Here is an 18,443-nt window from a genome sequence, read left to right on the forward strand (position 1 = left end):
AGAGACCTCTGTCATGGCCCACTGCTGTATTCCTGAGTTCAGCATAATGCCCGGCACTTAGTGGTGCTCAATAAGTACTGCTGAATGAATAAATGAATGAATGCATTCATGATCAAATGAATGAGTGAAAGCCTTACTGAAATGGTACAGATACCTTCTTTACTTTCCACCAAGGTTTCAATGTTTATGAATTTGTTACTTACACCTCACAAGTTGCAAACCACACAGTTCTGGAGGCTGCACATAATGGGGCTGTGAGGTGATGTGACTTCTCACCATAAAGAGCTGGTGGTTTCCTTTGCCTGCTGGTTGAGCTCATGAGGGGAAGCTTCTTTCTACAGCCAGCTTTGGAGCAGAATTTATTGAGTTTCCAGACTCCAGATCTATTGGTCTCCCTAGGTTCTGTTTCAGTCAGTGGTTTAAAAAACCCCAAAGTATGATTAACCCTAATTATTTATCATCTGAATGGGCTCTGAGGAGAGAGGGGAAGGCAAAACAGATGCATCCTTAGGCCCAGCATCCCCCTCTCCACGCCTCTGTCTTCACACACTGTGAATCTCTCCTCAGCCTTCAGCAGCCCTCTCTGAAGGAAAGTCATCTTTTCCTCTTTCATGTGTAGGGCTTCCTCCTTTCTCCCCACCCATTCTCACTCGAGGAGGTCTTTCCATCGTCCCCCACACCCTCATCATGAGGGTCTCAGACTTTCCCCTCAACCCCACGTAGTGGGTAGCACCTCTTTTTTCTCACTGAACATCTATTTAAAACTTTCTCTACTCTATTATGTGATACATACTTTCTCATTAAGGAATATTCAGAAAATGAATAAAAATAGGAAAAAACCAAGCCACCTAAGCTTTCGCCCTCCCTAAACAACTGGTGTTACTATTTTGATGTTTTTTCTTCCAAATTTTTCTGTGTAGAGATTTTTTTTAAAACACAGCTGTAATCATATAGCACATTAAATTTTGCATTCTACTTTTCATATTTGTGATGTCATAACATTTTCTAACTTGAAAACCCATAGTTGTTGTTGCTGTTGTTTTGTGAGACAGAGTCTCACTCTGTTGCCCAGGCTGGAGTGCAGTAGCACGATTATAGCTCACTGCAGTCTCAGCCTACCAGGCTCAAGTGACCCTCCCACCTCAGCTCCTTCTTTAATAGCTGGGACTACAGGCATGCACCACCATGCCTGGCTAATTTTTGTATTTTTTGTAGAGGTGGGGCTTTGTCAAGTTGCCTAGGCTGGCCTTGAACTCCTGAGCTCAAATGATCCTCCTACTTCAGCCTCCCAAAGTCCTGGGATTACAGACGTGAGCCACCTCTCCCGGCCAACCCATAGTTCTTGTTTAAACAATTTTTTTTTTTTTTTGAGACAGAATCTCACTCTGTCACCCAGGCTGGAGTACGGTGGTGTGATCTCGGCTCACTGCAACCTCCACCTCCTGGGTTCAAGAGATCCTCTTGCCTCAGCCTCCCGAGTAGCTGGGACTATAGGCAAGTGCTAAAATTTGTTATTTTAATTTTATTTTTGGTTCAGAAGCTACATATGTAGGTTACATGGGTATATTTCATGATGCTGAGTATAACCCATAATTCTTTTTTTGAGATAGAGTCTTGCTGTGTCACTTAGGCTGGAGTGCAGTGGCGTGATCTTGGCTCAATGCAGCCTCCCCGTCCCGGGTTCAAGCAATTCTCCTGCCTCCACCTCCCAAGAAGTTGGGATTACAGGGGCTCACCACCATACCCAACTAATATTTTTTGTGTTTTTAGTAGAGATGGGGTTTCATGATGTTGGCCAGGCTGTTCTTGAACTCCTGACCTCAAGTAATCCACCTGCCTTGGCGTCCCAAAGTGCTGGCATTACAGGCGTGAGCCACTGTGCCTGGCCTAACCCATAATTCTTAATGTCTATGTGTGAACAGACGTTCACCTGTGGTGGTCAGGTTCTTAGGCAATTTCCATAATTTCACTATTGCAAATAGCAAAATAATGCATCTTTTTGTATGTGAATCTCACAATATCTGTTTTATTAAGATAGTAAAGAAGACTTTTTTACTACAATACGGTTTTGCAGTAAGGGAAAAAGATCTGGCTCAATTCCTTCAAAATGCCTTTTTGAGAGAAGATAATTCTCAATTTCTCAATCCCATTTTGCCCAACAAGCATTTGTTTTAAGTTTTCAACACTTTCAACACTTGGTGCAGAGGTCTCCATTCAAGATATGTGTCAGGGAACATATCAAAAGCAGCCATCCCCCTTTCCCCTTCCCCATGTTTTTCGCTTAAGTATAAGAGATGGAGAACTCTGTGTTGGCAGGGATGTTCATCTTACGTGCCAGACTGAGACTGACCTAGCATAGGTTTTTTTTTTTTTTGAGATGGAGTTTTGCTCTTGTTGCCTAGGCTGGAGTACAGTGATGTGATCTCAGCTCACTGCAACCTCCACCTCCCAGGTTCAAGTGATTCTCCTGCCTTGGCCTCCCGAGTAGCTGGGATTACAGGTGTGTGCCACCACGCTCAGAAAATTTTTGTATTTTTAGTGGAGATGGGGTTTTGCCATGTTGGCCAGGCTAGTCTTGAACTGCTGACCTCAGATGATCCATCCAGCTTGGCCTCCCAAAGTGCTGGGATTACAGGTGTGAGCCACCGCGCCTGGCCGCATAGATTCTTAATAAATATTTATTGAATGAATTAACCATCTTTAAAGGTTTGCAAGTACCAACCGCCCTATGTTCCCCACCAGTCTCTACTACCTGACTCCAAGTCTCCTGTACTGGCTTTACAATGTGACTTCAGACTCGATCTCTTTATTGGGGTGAGTTCTGGCACAGCCTTAAGACCTAGGCTTTTCTTTTGCAGCACAAGTGCATAAATGAAGCCTGGCTGGAGGTCCTTGTTCTTGGGCCATGCACACTTCTGCATCTCCATCATAGTATCTGCCAAACATGGTCAGCTACCCTAATTCTTCATCTTTGTGAACTTTGACCTTCAAGTCCTGTGGATCTGCACCTGGCCCTCTGGGAATTTGTGGTCAGGCCTACTACAACTGCTCATGAAAGTAGTTCATTCATTTGGAGCCAATTTCATGAGAGCAGAGAGCATGTCTGACCAATTGGTGTAAGCTCAGCATAGTGTCGGGCACATAGTTCATGCAGCCAATTAATACATCCATTTTTGTAAGGTGCATCTGCTTCTGCTGGACTTTTCTGGGGTCTTCTTGCCCTCCTGGTAACAGGACTCTTGGTATAATCCTGACGTCCAAGCCCTGGGATGGAATGAAACTCCAGACCCTGACCTGGATCCATCATTAATACAACAGGTTGTCATTAATATGTGTGACCTTGCATTTACTTTTCTTTTTTTTTTTTTTTTGTGAGATGGAGTCTCACTCTGTCGCCCAGGCTGGAGTGCAGTGGGGCAATCTCCGCTCACTGCAAGCTCCGCCACCCAGGTTCACGACATTCTCCTGCCTCAGCCTCCTGAGCAGCTGGGACTACCAGCGCCCGCCATCACACCCGACTAACTTTTTGTATTTTTTTAGTAGAGACGGGGTTTCACTGTGTTAGCCAGGATGGTCTTGATCTCCTAACTTCATGATCCGCCCGCCTCGGCCTCCCAAAGTGCTGGGATTACAGGCGTGAGCCACCGTGCCCAGCCGCGTTTACATTTTTATAGGAACACTTCTAAGCACTTTTCTTGTGGGGTGCTGACATTCACAATCCCATTTTTGGGATGGGGTAGTTAAACCATCTGGGTTTGAGGAGATTTCTCAGCAGTGGATGGAATTATGAACTCTTAAATCTAAAGGAACGTCAATGATAGTTTATCCTGGAAAAAAGTCAATGTTCTTCAATCTTCCTTTATGTTTCTAGTCAAATCAGTGAATTCTTTTGATTGTCTTCTTTGGGCCGAGAATTGTTGTTTTTTGAGCAGAGACTTAGGGGAGCGCACTGCTATCTAGATAACATTCTCATAGGCAAATAGCCTTGGTGTGTCTGGCATCTTGAGCAGTGAGTGGGGATTTTCCATCTGAAGACAGACAAAAAGAAAGCAGAGTGAGGGAGTTGAGCAGGGCTCTGGATCTTCCATGGAGGCCCTGACATCCAGGAAACTTTATTTCCAAGGTTACCCAACCCAAATTGGCTGCCATGCTGGCTCCCACTGTTTAATCTTAACCACTCCTAGCTTAGAGAAACTATTTTTTAAGTTTAACCTATATTTATCTTGCTGAATGCTTAACGAACTGAGCTTTCCTTGTAATAATTCACTAAACCAACCTTTTCTATAACTAAGCAAACTGCTTTAATGATTCTTATCTTTTTAGATCTGTTTGGGAGAGGAAGAAAAAGGAGACAGAAAGGTACCACTACTGCTGCCAACCGTACCCTGTGAAGGAATAAGCGTTAAAGCTATTGCATTAGTAGTTTAACTGAGGGGAGGATGCAAAGCAGATGTAACATAGTTGGACTATGGGAGAAAAGTAGAAATCTCTCCCTCCTACAGTTTCCTGGTGTCTCAGGAGCAAGCTGGAGTCTCCTCCCCAGTTATTCCTCTCTTTATTCCTTGCACAACCTAAGCCATGGTCTTTTTCCTTGTCTGTAACTTCAGTCAGAAGCCTTTTGATTTTCTCTGTTATTCCTATCTAGAACCTCTTTCCTACTCTATTTGTTCCAGATTACCCAATCTGACGCCTAAAACACAATTCTCTTCCATCCCCCATGTTCTCATATAACCCTAAGCAAAGGGAATGGGGAACTACTAGAGGACTTTTTAATTCCAGAGAGTATGAGATCCCTGGGTCCAAGAAATTTTGACCTAAACATGAAGCAGGAAAAGAAATGGAACTATTAAGATGAAATTCAGCTCAAAGCTTCTTACCTTTTTTGGTATTTCCACAGTGGAATAAAGTGTATTTGCTGCATCTTCCATTGGGATGGTTCTCTATTAAAAACAAACAACAAACAAAAGAAATAATCACCCACATCCTGAATCACATAGACAAGGCCAGAGAGACATTCAGAATCCAGAGATGGGAGGAGATGGTGAGAGGGAAAGGAGGGTTCTGGAACAGAGAAGGGCGGTAGGAAGTTCTCTTGTTGGTGGCTGCTATTATAATAATTTTTGATAACTTTTTTCGGGAAGCCATTACATTATTTTTAAACTGTATTGTGTTTACATGAATTTCAAAAATACATAAGATATATATATATATATACACATACACACACACACATATATATATATCATTAGCTATAAGTCTCCTAAAAGGATTAAAGGATAATTTGAAATAGTATTGCTAATGTTGCAAATAAACTTCCCCAACGGTCAAAGGGCCCTTGGAGAAAATCAGTAAGGATGACTTATGGAACAAAATAAAATAAAACAAGAACAACAATAACCAAAACTCCTTCCCAATCAGAGGTAAATATCCTGGGTTGGCTAAGCCTGTTCCTGAACATCATGAGCAGCCCTGCAGCCCTCTGGGGATATATCTTAAGCAGGGGAAGAAAGAACATAGTGATAAAGTGATAAATTTTGACTTAAACCAGTTAAATGGAGCACAAAGCAGCCTCTTTTGTGAGAAAGGAAAGCAGTCTCACAATACTAATGACTTTGGTAATGTCTCCTCTTTGTAGAGGGTAAACGTAAGTAAATGTTGTAGGTAAATGAGGAAGATGCAACCTGATTGAGAGACACTAAAGTTTTGAGTAAAACTGGGGTTTTGAGGCTTCAAAGTATTTTTATTTCTTCACTAAACAGGCCGTTGTGGTAAAGGGCTCTATGACCTCTAAAGAGCTAGCCCAGCCTGGGCTGCAGTAATTGGCCCTGAGGAGCCTTTTGAAGTTGTCTACTTATTTCATTTCTCCAAATTGTCTTTTGTTATTTGAGTTTCTTTAAACTTCATTATTATGATTTTCTTTTTGGAGACTTTTCTTTGAATTGCATTTGTGTTCATTCACTTCACTCAGTGACCTACACCTACAATGCCTTGATTCATGGCCCAGAGTCACCACAGATTCCCTGATCCTTCTGATGGCTCCTTGAGTCATCTCAGAAGAAGAGGCATCTCTAGAGAAGTCTTCTGATACCACGATTCAAACATCCTGTCAAAGTCACACTCTTCTACCCACTCCCTTATGCAAAAGGAATCTGGCCTTTTGTGTGGCCGTTATGAACTGTGGAAGGGAGCAGGTGATTTCATAGACCACAGCATGAGCATTACAAGTCAGAACCAGGTGCTCCAGAGACCACCAGCTTCTTCTGCACAGAAGAGAATCCATGAAGACTTGGAGGAGGCACAGGTGCATTGAGTTTTAAGGCTATATATCCTCACTCCCCTCTTCATTCCCATGTTGCCCAAATCCATGGAAAAACCTCACAAGGAGAGCCTCAGAGAGAGGATCAGTCCCCAGGAAAGATTAGAAGGGACTCACATTAGTGGAAGGAATTGTGTCGTACTCTGTGTTCTCTCCAGAATAAGGGCATATGTTAGGAGTTTCCCGACAAATGTCCGCTCTCTTCTTCTCTTCAATGGACTCTAAAAACAAGTTGGGAGAGAATCAAAGACACCTCTCCGACCACTCACCACTTCCACTGGCCCACCATTTCTCCTGGATGACCCACTTAGGGTGACCAACCATCCCAGTTTCCTTGTAACGGAAGGGTTTTCACGATATAGGACTTTCAGTGTTAAAACTGGGAAAATCTAAACAAAACAGGATGAATTGGCCACTCTCATCATTTCACTTCCTGATCTCTCCATCAAGGTGGTTAAAGTGGGAAGTAGAGAAAGTCAAAGACACTTTCAGAGGGGCTTCCAGGAGGGAAGGGAGATTTCAAAGTCTGCAAGTCATACCCAACTGATGTTATGTCCCTCCCCATCACCCACATGGACAGTGGGAACTCAGAAGACCAATCAGCAGGGTTTAGGAACACAGGATGGGGTGCAACTGGAGAGAGACAGGGAAAGGCTTCCCAAGGAGCCATGTGTCTAGTGGGCAGTAAAGCTAGGTCTTGGGTTGATCCTGTGGAAAGGGTGGGAGTGGTTTGTGGGCTCTGATAGGGATAGGGATAGGGATAGGAAAGATTGACTAGAGGATGCTGGTCTGTGGGGACCTCAGAGTTGGAGGCCATCACCTCCCAGGTCAGGGGTGCAGAGTCAGCAGTGTGGGGCCTGTATCAACACAACAGCCACATCAGTATGTCCCTCTGGGAGAAGGAGAGAAACAGGTCCTGGAAAGGGAACTGAGAGAACTGTGTCCTCAGGGAAGACCTCCAGCACTTTCTCTACTCCAGAACTAAGGAGTACAGGCTGACTGTGTGCTTCCTGAGGGCAGAGACTGTGTCTTCTTCATCTCTGCATCTTCAACACCTCATGCCAAGTCTGGCACACAGCTCTATATGTGCTTGTTGAATCAATGAAGGAGAAAAGCATGAATGTGGGTGAGGACAAAAATAGTACATGCTCTACCTTCTTGTGTCTTTCTCTTCAGAAACCAAAGAAATAGCCCCAGTACAAAGAGACTGAGCAGGAGGGGCACCAACAGGAGACACAGGAGGACCATGGAGGAATCTGAGTCATCAGCAGCACCTTCAAAGAGAGAACGGTTGGAGGCACAGGGAAGGGAGAAAAGTCAGTTCAGGAAAACGACCCAGGTCTTGGAGCACCTGCCACCTTCCTCCCAGCCTGGTGACCACCCAGTGGCTTCCAGTTTCCATACAGTGCCTGTTCCCATGGGGGCTAGGAGCTGAAGAAGGTGTAGGTCCTGGGCAGAGGCTCCTGTGGAGGGGGGAGAGACAGTCACCTTCACAGAGCTTCCTGGCAAAGATGGGGCTTGAGAAGTTGCTGCTGACAGGGTTCCTGGCAATGCAGATGAAGGTCATATCACTTTCTCCCCATCTCCAGGAGATGGGTAGGATGGACCCATTATGGGACTCATTGACTGCTCGCCCCAGCACCTTCCAGGTATAAATCACATCCTCTTCCCCATGTTCTATGCAGCATGTCAGATTGGTCACACAGGTGCCATTCTTATTGCTCTGTAGACCCATGGTGACTTTAGGCTTTGACAAGTGCTCTGTGAAAGAGGAAGGACAACCAGAGGTGGAAGCTCTGCTATAGCTCTCCATTCTCTAAGTTAACCTTGGATACCTTGGACCTGAATCTCCCTGGGAGCTCCGACTGGAGAGAAAGCAGTAATTCAGAGCAGAATCCTCATTCTTATCTAGAAAAGAGAACTATCTAGGTCTGTTTTACCACAGCAATATAATAACAACAACAATAACAACAATAGAAATAATAGAAATAATAATGCAATAGGAATATAACCGCCATTTATTAAGCATAGCCACATGGCAAGCACTGTGCTAGACACTTGTTAGATGTCTGCTAATATTATCTGTTCTAGAGGTTCTCTAGTCTCTGTCCTCAGGCTTCCCTTTACTCTCTAGGAGAGTTTACTTTACTCTCTAGAAGAAAATTGTATTGGAGTAGCCCTTCTGGCCCCCTTCTCTACCCTGTGCTCACTCCCCTGCCTCAGAGAATGAGTAATTGGTTCATTGGTGAGATGGTAAGAGTCTGACATTCATCGTTTACCTTTCTCTACTCATGGGTTTGAGACGTTAAAGATTGCAGTTCAAATGTGGTTTGCCCTTTTCCTTCCTCCCCGACTAGTTAGCCCACAGAATACATATCTTCGTTCCCTTCAACCATGTCTATATGAAAGACACACCTGGATCAGGTGCAGTGCCTACCTCCTACAAGCAAGTCTGGAGGCCTATCTCCTAATGTCCCTGATATTGTGGTTCAATGAGTGAGGCAGCTATTCTTCTTGTAGATGTTTGAGTCATAGTAATTTTAACTTCCTTGGATGAGTGCCAAGGTCCAGAATTAAAAAGAAGCATTTCTCCTGTCTAGATTTACCAGAAATAATGCTGATATTTTTATCCCCTCCTTCTTGCATCTATTTATCAATTGGTTGTAATCTGTAGAGAAAGAGGTGTGATCTATACTTTGCCCAAAAATCTTCCTAAGGTAGGCATTGCTTTCCTCCCCACTACAGATATGGAAACTAAGACTTGAAGAAATTAAATAACTTGGCTAAGGTCATGTGACTAAATTAAGAAGCCAGCATTTGATCTTGATCTATGCTATGGCCACTGCACATATCAGCCATCCACTGTACCACGCTGCTTCTTATAGCATCTCTGAGTAGGCAGGGACCTCAGGGGTCAGTTACATCTACTTCATTCATGCAGAAGTCCCTTCTCCCACATTCTTGCCAAGTGTTTATCCAGCCTCTGCTTAAACATCTCTCATGTCAAGGAGCTCACCACCTCACCAAGGCAGCCATCCACCATTGGAACTGATTCTGCTCACCGTAGACACGCAGCACATACTTCCGGGTGAAGGGATCCTGGAGGGATGAACTGTATATCTCCACATTGTAGATCCCTGAGTCATTCTTCTTCAGTTTGCTGAGCTTCAGGGAGTAGCCTCCATCTGGGAAGTCTACTCTCTCCTTATTACGATTTTGGGTCACTATCATAGGGCCCCCTTCTGGCTGTATGGTGACAAGAGGGGTTGTGTTAAAGGTCCAGACAATAGAGTCAACTTGCTTTACTTCGGACTTCAGGGGGAAAGTCACGGCCCCATCAATGGAACCGACCAGCTCTTTCACAGATCCAGAGGCTGTTGACCCTATAAACACAGAGAACCATAAATAAGCCTGATTCCCTGTCCTTGTCACCAGTTACTCATCCCCTTTAGGTCCTGGAGAGATCTGAGAAACCCACTCAGTCCGACACAACCAGCTCCTGGAAAAGCCTTTGGAACCTTATATGAAGGTCCGTCACATGTTACCCTGTTATGTAAGTGCTCATATGGAAGCGTTGATATTAGAAATTTATGTATCACAACAATCTTAGTTCACTCCCAGAAAGTATGACTTATAAAAAGTCATCACTGGTTATGTGGTTGTAGGTGAAAAACAGTTAAGAATGTCTGCTGAAGAAACTTCCAGAAGTGGCCAGCTGAGCACTGCTAGTAAACAGGTGTGGGGAGTAAGTCATCTTTTTCTTACCTATTAAATTTGAGAGACAGCCTCTGGGAATAGCACAGAGCAGTGAGAGAATTTAGTTTGGGACTAGCAGTTTAAAAGCACAAATTATAATCTTGATTAACATTTTTTTTTTTGAGACAGTCTCACTCTGTTGCCTAGGCTGGAGTGTAGTGGCATGATCTCAGCTCACTACAACCTCCGCCTCCTGGGTTCAAGTGATGATCTTGCCTCAGCCTCCTGAGTAGCTGGGACTCCAGGTGCGTACCATCAGACCTGGCTAATTTTTGTATTTTTAGTAGAGACGAGGTTTCACCATGTTGGCCAGGCTGGTCATGAACTCCTGACCTCAAGTGATTTGCCTGCCTCGGCCTCCCAAAGTGCTGGATTGCAGGCATGAGCCACCACACCCAGCCTTGTTTAACTCTTAAAACAACTTTTCAAGGAAACATTCTTTATATCTCTATCTTACAGATCAGGAATGTGAGGCACAGTGTGGGTAAATGACTTACTCAAGCCACATAGTAAGAGGCAGAGTACACACCAAAACCCACAGGGTCGAGACCTTGAAGGGCATATTTTATAGATGAGAAAACTAAATAGCAGAAATGAAAAGAACTTATTCAAGGCTGATAGAAATATGAAAACTAAGACTAAATCCTTAAAGGTGAGGTAGGGTAGGTAGTCAAGGAAGTAACAGTGTGCGAGGCAGTAACTCTGGTGACCCTACAGTCAATACAATAAGCCTCAGCATTCACATTGTAATTGAGCTCGTTTAAGCAAAACTATCTTCGGTGAGGACTTTCCTCTGCACAGAGCATGTGGATTTTGATTTTACTTGTCCTCAAACTGACCCGTTGCTCATTATAATAGTAAAAAACACACCCATAGGTGGAGATTTAAGATGCTAATGAGATATGAGGTTTATGAAGAAGCATGTATAGCTACCGTGCATGTCCACCCAGAGGACCACCAAGAACATGGTTACTAGTAACACTTCTTTCCACCCTTTTATGAAGAATCATGTAAGATTCCCATAAAGGGAGTCTCCCCAGTGCCAGTCTTTGCTGTCTCATCCTTACAAGCAGCCCGCCCTGAATTTTCCCTCTCTCAGGATGTACTGTCTTTTCTGCACTTAACTGTCAAAATATTCTTTTTCTTTTGCAATCAATTACTCTATGCTGCATTTCCTTTGCTGTGTGTCTCTCATATAAATTCTTTTAAACTAAGTAGACAAGAACTTAGGTCTCACATCAGCTGTCAACAAAGGTGTTCTCCTTAAAAGTGCAAAACCCAAAATTATTTCCCCTTCTGCCTCTTAACATAAAGTGTCAGGTTGAAATTTTAAATGGAATTTTATTAATTCAGCCATGAAAAGCACAAATGAAAGAAGCAAAGCCAACGAAACAGCCAAGCTACAGGATCCTGACAGTTCCAACGATGCTGTTGCAAGACTACATGGTGACCTTTGTGGTTTCTATGCACTTTTGACCTTGTTGGTCCTTCTTCCATAAGAAACATTAAAACTCGTATCTCATGACTGTGTTGGTATAAAATGAATGTGATCCAGGCTGGATTCATTATATATTCATTGTTATTGTTATTGCTGTATTCATTTCTCTTCTGATTTTAAACGAAATTAAAATTAAAACTATTGTGAGCCTTACATACATTGTCCCCTGTGTCTAATTGGCCCTGTGAGACTGACCAAGCATCCAGGCTCTGTTTCATTTCACAGCCTGCTCTCTTAGACACAATGTTTTCCTCTACTCCAGTACTGATGTAACTCATGTCTTTTCTAGTAAAAAGACAAATTCCTATACGGACATATCCAGATATCAAAAATTGTTTCATTAGAGACATTTCTTTGGTCCCTGTTAAAATCAAATATCTTGGCAAGGGTTTCCAAATAATAAGAGTTGTCATGTATTAGATGTTTATTCTGCGCCAAACGTTTATTGTAAGGAGCATGCCTAACACTAAAACAATCATGCAAATTAGGCATTTTGACCTTTTTACACAAGGATCAGCAACGTATAACCCACAGGCTAAATCTGGTCCACTGCCTGTTTTTGTAAACACAGTTGTACTGGAACACAGCCATACTCTTTCATTTACATATTGTCTACGGATCCTTTTTCACTACAAAGACTGAGTTAAATAATTGTGACCATGATTTATTGTCTGCAAAGCCTAAAATATTTATTCTCTGGCCCTTTTCAGAAAAAAATTGCTAACTCCTGACTTCATGAGAAAACTGAGATTCAAACAACAACAACAAACAACAACAGCTAAGTGACTTACCCAAGGGCACAAAGCTAGCAGGTGATGATTTGAGAATTTAACCCAATGTCTCTCCAGCTCTGGGACCTGTACTCTTTTCACAGTGGCTCAATTTGAAGGCCACCTGGCATTTGTACCAGCTCTAGCCTTCTCCCTCACTCCCCTTCTCCATCCCCCTAAGGGGCTCTAGTGTCAAATTCAAAGCCCTTGGGCGCCATTGAACCATAATTTCCCTTCTTGTCCTTTGGTGACCTTCCCTCAAGCATAAACTACTCTACCAGTGCCCCGGGGGGGGGGAAATCTGATGCTACCAAAGGGTGACCCACTCCATTGCTTACAGATCTGAAGTCTCTGCCAATGTTTTGCTAAATTTATCTCCAAAAGTACTGATTCCTCTTCATGGGTAAGAAGAGGAATCAGTATCTTTTAGGAGCTGATTTCTATTTTCAAACATTTTCCCCCTTATAATGTATCAGTCGGTACCTATATACTTTGGATTACTCAAGCTTTTATCAAATCATCCCATTAAGTAATCTGATTTTTTAAAAAACTATTCTCTCTGCTTCTTCAATATTAAGGCCAAGATGGTTTTTCGACTGCTCTCTCTGTTCATCTTTAGGAGTGTCAAGTCAAATGGTGCCAGGAAATGTTACAGACAAAATCAATTTTATTCTGAAATTTTGATCAGTGAATGTATTTGTTCTTCTACTTCAACAGCAGAGATGAAAGGGGTGAATATTTTGAAGTCAAATAAAGATTGGGTATCACTTGGCCCCAAATGGATGCAATTTCTACACTTAGGGCAACCTTCAAGTAATTTCATTTTCACATTTCATTCTGGAGCAATATTTAAGGTGAAGAAGTGCCCAAACTACAAGGACGTGGCTTTAGTTGCTAGCATGTGTGCAATTACTCTTTTCACCCTTCCACACACATAGTGCTGTATTCTCACGGTAAATGCCAACGGACATGACTTGTGCGGGATATAAGAAAATGTCGCCAAATTAATTGTTTCTTGTTAGAATAAAATTAGAGAGTGACGCAGGGCAAATTACCAACATGAGCCTATAGATGGAGTGTATTGTTCTGTCTTAAATGTAACTTCAGGGTGAGACAAGGAGTAATGAAAGAAAACAGTAGCTCCATGCCATTCTCGGAATGTGGGTTCAGAGGACAGGGGCAGGGTTGGAGAGTCCTAACCAGTTTTGCTTCTACTTATCAGTTGACTATGAAAAGGGATCCAGAAACAAGACACTTCTTTTTTCAGATGTCCAAGGCTGAATTGAAGCTCTTCTTTCTGTGATGGTTTTGCACCTGCAGTGTGTGACCCTATGGAGTTTTGCCATAACTAAGCAGGTCACACTTGTCAGATTCAGTCATTCCTTCTTTTAACAAGAATTTATTTAGTTCCCATTGTTTAGGAGCCGAGGGTATAACTGGGGAGCAAGAGAGTCATAAGGTTGTAACCTGCCTCTTTTACATCAGTTTTACCCCTTCCTCATTCCGTAGAAGCCAAATGGTTTGGGTTACTCAGTTCAGGTGGTAGCCCTTCTCCTGTACGGTAATTAGTTCAGGAGTGTCACATGACATGGGTTGATTGTATAAGGCCAGGATGACAATGTATTGCTGTGGAAAGATATGCAACTGGGACTACCACTCACATGTGGCCACCACACAAGCATCCCGGCCTCCTCCCTCCCCTGATCCTCAGCTCACTTTCTACCTCACACTCTTGTTTGTGCTTTATCCTCCTTTCTGTTCATCTAAATCTTATTCAAACCCCGTAAATTCTGGTTTAAAGCTCTTCCCTGAGGAAGCCTCCAACTCCTCCTCACACACATCCCCTGAAAATTTACCACCAATTTCACTTCATTAACACTTTAAATTCTCCAGAAAGAAATATCCTCCCTGGGTGGTTGTTGGATATATCATTTTGCTGTGGATTAGCCAATGATTGGTCCACAGGATTAGAGGCCAGATCACCCAATGATGGGGTCACCAAGTCCTGCCCAGAGAGGGGGTAGAGGTGGCTTCTCCTCCTCTAGCATGTGGCAGAGGGAGAAAGGGCTCTGGCCTAACTGGGAGTCAGGACCTTGGGTCCATTCCTGTGCCTCAGTAATCATAATTTCAGCAGCAAATGCCTGGTGTTACGCTGTGGTTTGTAAGCTAGATCAGTGGGCATCCTCTCTCCTGATCCTTAGATAGGAGAGATGAGGATAGAGCTTAAGCCGTGCTTTATAAATTAGGATACTGGAGTTTTGAGAAGTGGAGTGACTTTCCTAAAGCCCCACTGAAGAAACGTTGGAAGAGGAAAGAGGAGTTAGTTCTTCCGCCTCAGAGGTCTGTGTGGTTTTCACTACTGCTTCAACATGTTCCACTTCAAGTTTTGCTTTCTGAACCCTCATACGGGAAATAAATAACAACATTTAGTTTCCAGGCATTTGGGGAAGATGAAGTGTGAATACGGATTTGAAAGCATTTTGAGAAGTACAGAGTAGCCTAACAACAAGGTGGGAGGCAGGTGACAAGGTTGGGAAATGGGAGCGTAAGAGTCAGGCCTTGAGAAGACTTCCCATCTTTTGGTTTTATTTCTGCACAGATAGGTAAAAATGAGAAACAGAGATATCCCAAAACGCCTTTGGATGGGTTCTCAGCAAAGTGAGCCAGAAAGTTAAGATGGCCATGAGCATTCCCCACTACATCCCCCGCCTGCCTTTGGAGGTGGAGGGAGCTGGGGCAGGATACCCTTTGTCTTTTGCCCCAGCCAAGACTCAGATGTCTTTGCATCAGGGGGAGTCAGCTGTAAGATGTCCTCTGTAACAGAAAGGGATAACAGGTCCTGCCCGTTGCCACCTCCCTTTCCTCTTGGTTGTCATCTCCTCCCCTGTCCTGTCCCCTAGAGTCTCACGAGTTGAGTGGAGGGAAGGAGCCCGATTATGAGGAAGATACATTATCAGTGCAGCCAGTACCAAGAGATGGCGATATAGCAGGAAGACTTGGGGGGAGGGGAGAGTGGAAAAGCCTACCTCCTGCTTGCCAGCCCCGTCCCCAAGCACTTCTCTGAACACTTGGTGCCTCTGTCCAAATGCACCAGTGTGTTGTGGCACTCTCCTCATGAAAACCATGGACCAGAGCATCTCAGAGCTGGGAGGAGTATCAGGGATTACTTAGTCTGATCTCATTTCACAGACGAGAAGGCTGATATTCAGAAGATTATGGTGATGTTTCCCAAACCAGTGGAAGGCCAGGATTAACAGCCAAGGCTCCTAAGGCAGGATTTTACAGACTGTGCCCCCTGCCACCTTTGGAGGCAGTGGCAGTGCCTCAGTGTATTTCTTGGGAGCTCAGGAGGAGGTTTAAGGGGTGAGCATAGGATAGGAGGCTATGGGACTTGCCTCCGTTAGAGAGACTTCAACTCTATACATTGGAGTCATTTATTTGCTTTTTTTTTCTGTGTAACATTTCATTTCATAAAAGGAAACCATGGATTAAAAAACAAAAGCAAAAAACCCCAAAGTAGTTTGAAATCTATTGCACTTTACTCAAGTCCTCCTTAACGAATGAAAAAGCAGTGTAATTCAATGCCGCACAAGGCAGCCACAGACAGAGGCTTGAAAATTTCCCACTTCACCGCACACCTTTCCCATCACTCTAGCCCTAGCCTACCACATTCACATTTACGTTGCTCACCACTTTGCTCCTCACTGATCACCTGCCCCCTCTTCCTTGTTTATTCTGGTTCTTTTCAACACTCTCCTAATTCCCCTCACTCACTTTTTGTTTTCTTTTTATTGATTGTCTCCTCAACACTACTGTATCATCGAATCATTGGCAGATTACTGTGCCCATTTTTCAGATGAGAATACTGAGGCCATGAGAGCTGCTCCTTGGACCCTCTGAGTTTAGCCAGGGTGGCTCCCTGTTGGTACACCCATATCCCAGAAACAGAGCTACCTGTTCTTCTTGGGCCTTTCCAGTTTCTACCTCAGATTTATGTACCTGGCGAGGGAAGAAACCCCAACTCATACTCCCTGAGGAAGATTCAGCTCAAATGCACATGTAGTGAGCATCTCTTTGGTGCCAGGTCCAGTGACCAATGGCTTGTTGTGATTAAAAGAGCACTAGCTTTGAAAACTCAATCTCTGGCTACCTTTTAAACGCTGTGTTATCTTGCCCAAGAAACATGATCTCTCTGTTAAGCCTAAGTTTCCTCATCTATACAACAGGGATAATGATATCTGTCTTACAGACTTATGAGGAGGTGGTATGAAAAACACCTTGGATGTAGTAACTTAATAAATGGTGATTATTTTAATAATAATTTTGCATTTGATATGTCATTTAAAATGTCACAATAATTCTGCAACTTAGATTTCATTCTCTGTTACACACCTGAGAAGAGCAAGGCTCAGAGGGGAAGAGTAATTTGCCCACAATAATACATCTACTAAGTCAAACCCAGGATGCGCTTGTCCAGGGCCAGGACTTGTGCCACTGCCCTGCAGACTGGAAGTTCCAGGACAATCTCTGTCTCCTTTCAGCCTCAGGAGGTGCACTACACAGGCTACCCACAGCCTCTGGAGCAGGGCAGAGGGGGACCTGCATGGCAGGTTTTCCATACTTGGCTCTTTCACCGACAGGTTTCAGGTGGACACCTGGGGCTTTCAAAATCTCTGCCATTTTCCCCAACCCCTCCAGCTTATCTCCCTCAAGTTCCATTTTTGCTCATCATTTCCGTTCAGGGAGTGTTTTTTTTTAAAGTGAGAGCCTATTCCAGAACCACCTGGTTAGACCCAGGTACTTCCCAAAAATACAAACTTCTGATGAATTCAAAGCTGGTAAGAGTCTGCTGATGCTGACCACTTAGCGAGGCCAGATGATACAGGGGAAAGTACTGGGGGCACCAGCCACCTGCGTGGTCTTGGGCAGATCACTTCAAGCAGGCTCAGATACACATAATGAAGCAGTTATGTGAAGTCCTCATAGGGTGACCTCATGGTAGTACTCCATGAGATTGATGACAGAAGATATATTTCTCATTTATGGGGCTCCTGATCCTTTTTGAGAGCCCTTAGGATAGAAAAATCTTCAAAGACTAGAATACTAATGACAGGTGCAGAACCAACCTCTGTCCTCCATGGGCTTAAACATAAAGTGCCTATGGTATGAGATGGTTCTTTAAGCAGAGACTGATTAGATTGCTTGAGTAAGGAAAGAAAATTCAATTGATTCTTTCCATTTATATTACTGTTATGCATAACCGGTCTTATAAATACATTTATAAGTAAATAAATACATACCTGTACAGTACCATTTTGTTCTTAAAGTTGCCCTCAAAAGGAGAGAAGGCTAGAAGATAAAGTTTCTGAGGCCCAGGAAAACTTTAACATTCCTTATCTAACTCATGGCAGAACCTGGATTAGAAAAATGGTCTCTGATACCCAGCACCACTTCCTTCAGCTCCTTCATCCCTGGGACAGTCAATAGAGGAGTCAGTTCTCAGAGTCAGTTTTTGCCCTCCCTCTAGTCTCTTCCTGACCTGAGATTCAGAGATCAGAGGATGGCGAAAAGCAAATGTTAGATGAGAACACAGAGCCTCCTGAGTTGAGCCAGAGGCCCAGAATGGAACAAGAAACCTGGAACTATTCAGGATGTGGTAGACAGGAGAGCAGGAGAGTGGAAGAGAATCCGGCTGGACTCACCTGTGAGCTGCCAAAGGATATAGATGAGGATGAAGCATGTTGGGGAACCAGCCATATTGCTCTCTGGAAGTCAGCCACTGAAATGAACCCACTTCCCTCTCAAGTATTACTCAGACCTCTTCCCCAGCTGATGTTTAAAGAACTGGGAGGGGTCACGCCACAGACATGTGAGACTAATTGCTAAATTATTTTCAGAGTGAATAAAGTAAAATCTTTGCCACCAGCAATCTATGAGAGATCCATTTGCTCCCCATCTTCATCAGCATTTGGTATATTCCTATTTTATATTTTAGCTCTTGTAATAAGTGTTGCAGTGATACCTCATTGTGGTTTTAACTTGCATTTCCCTAAAGTCTAATAATGTTGAACATTTTTTCATGTGCTTATTTGCCACCTATATA

General features: G+C 43.5%; 1 protein-coding gene across 3 annotated transcripts; it reads right to left on the bottom strand.

The window, feature by feature from the left end:
- Nucleotides 1-3,580: 3,580 nt before the first annotated feature.
- On the bottom strand, nucleotides 3,581-18,160 carry SLAMF7 (SLAM family member 7). 3 transcript variants are annotated; one of them, XM_017864890.1, is made up of 7 exons: nucleotides 18,043-18,156; nucleotides 9,379-9,699; nucleotides 7,805-8,077; nucleotides 7,471-7,590; nucleotides 6,434-6,537; nucleotides 4,878-4,940; nucleotides 3,921-4,028 (listed from the first exon to the last, which is right to left on the bottom strand). In XM_017864890.1, the coding sequence occupies exons 1-7, from the start codon at nucleotides 18,095-18,097 to the stop codon at nucleotides 3,957-3,959; spliced, it is 1,008 nt and encodes a 335-aa protein (XP_017720379.1). In that variant the 5' UTR covers nucleotides 18,098-18,156; the 3' UTR covers nucleotides 3,921-3,956. The 3 variants fall into 3 exon arrangements, with proteins under 3 accessions (XP_017720380.1, XP_017720379.1, XP_017720381.1); XM_017864891.1 differs by lacking the exon at nucleotides 7,805-8,077 and having other exon boundaries at nucleotides 3,581-4,028; nucleotides 18,043-18,158; XM_017864892.1 differs by lacking the exon at nucleotides 6,434-6,537 and having other exon boundaries at nucleotides 3,970-4,028; nucleotides 18,043-18,160.
- Nucleotides 18,161-18,443: the final 283 nt, after the last annotated feature.

Source organism: Rhinopithecus bieti, unplaced genomic scaffold, assembly GCF_001698545.2.
Source record: "Rhinopithecus bieti isolate Rb0 unplaced genomic scaffold, ASM169854v2 scaffold_77291, whole genome shotgun sequence".
NCBI lineage: Eukaryota > Metazoa > Chordata > Mammalia > Primates > Cercopithecidae > Rhinopithecus > Rhinopithecus bieti.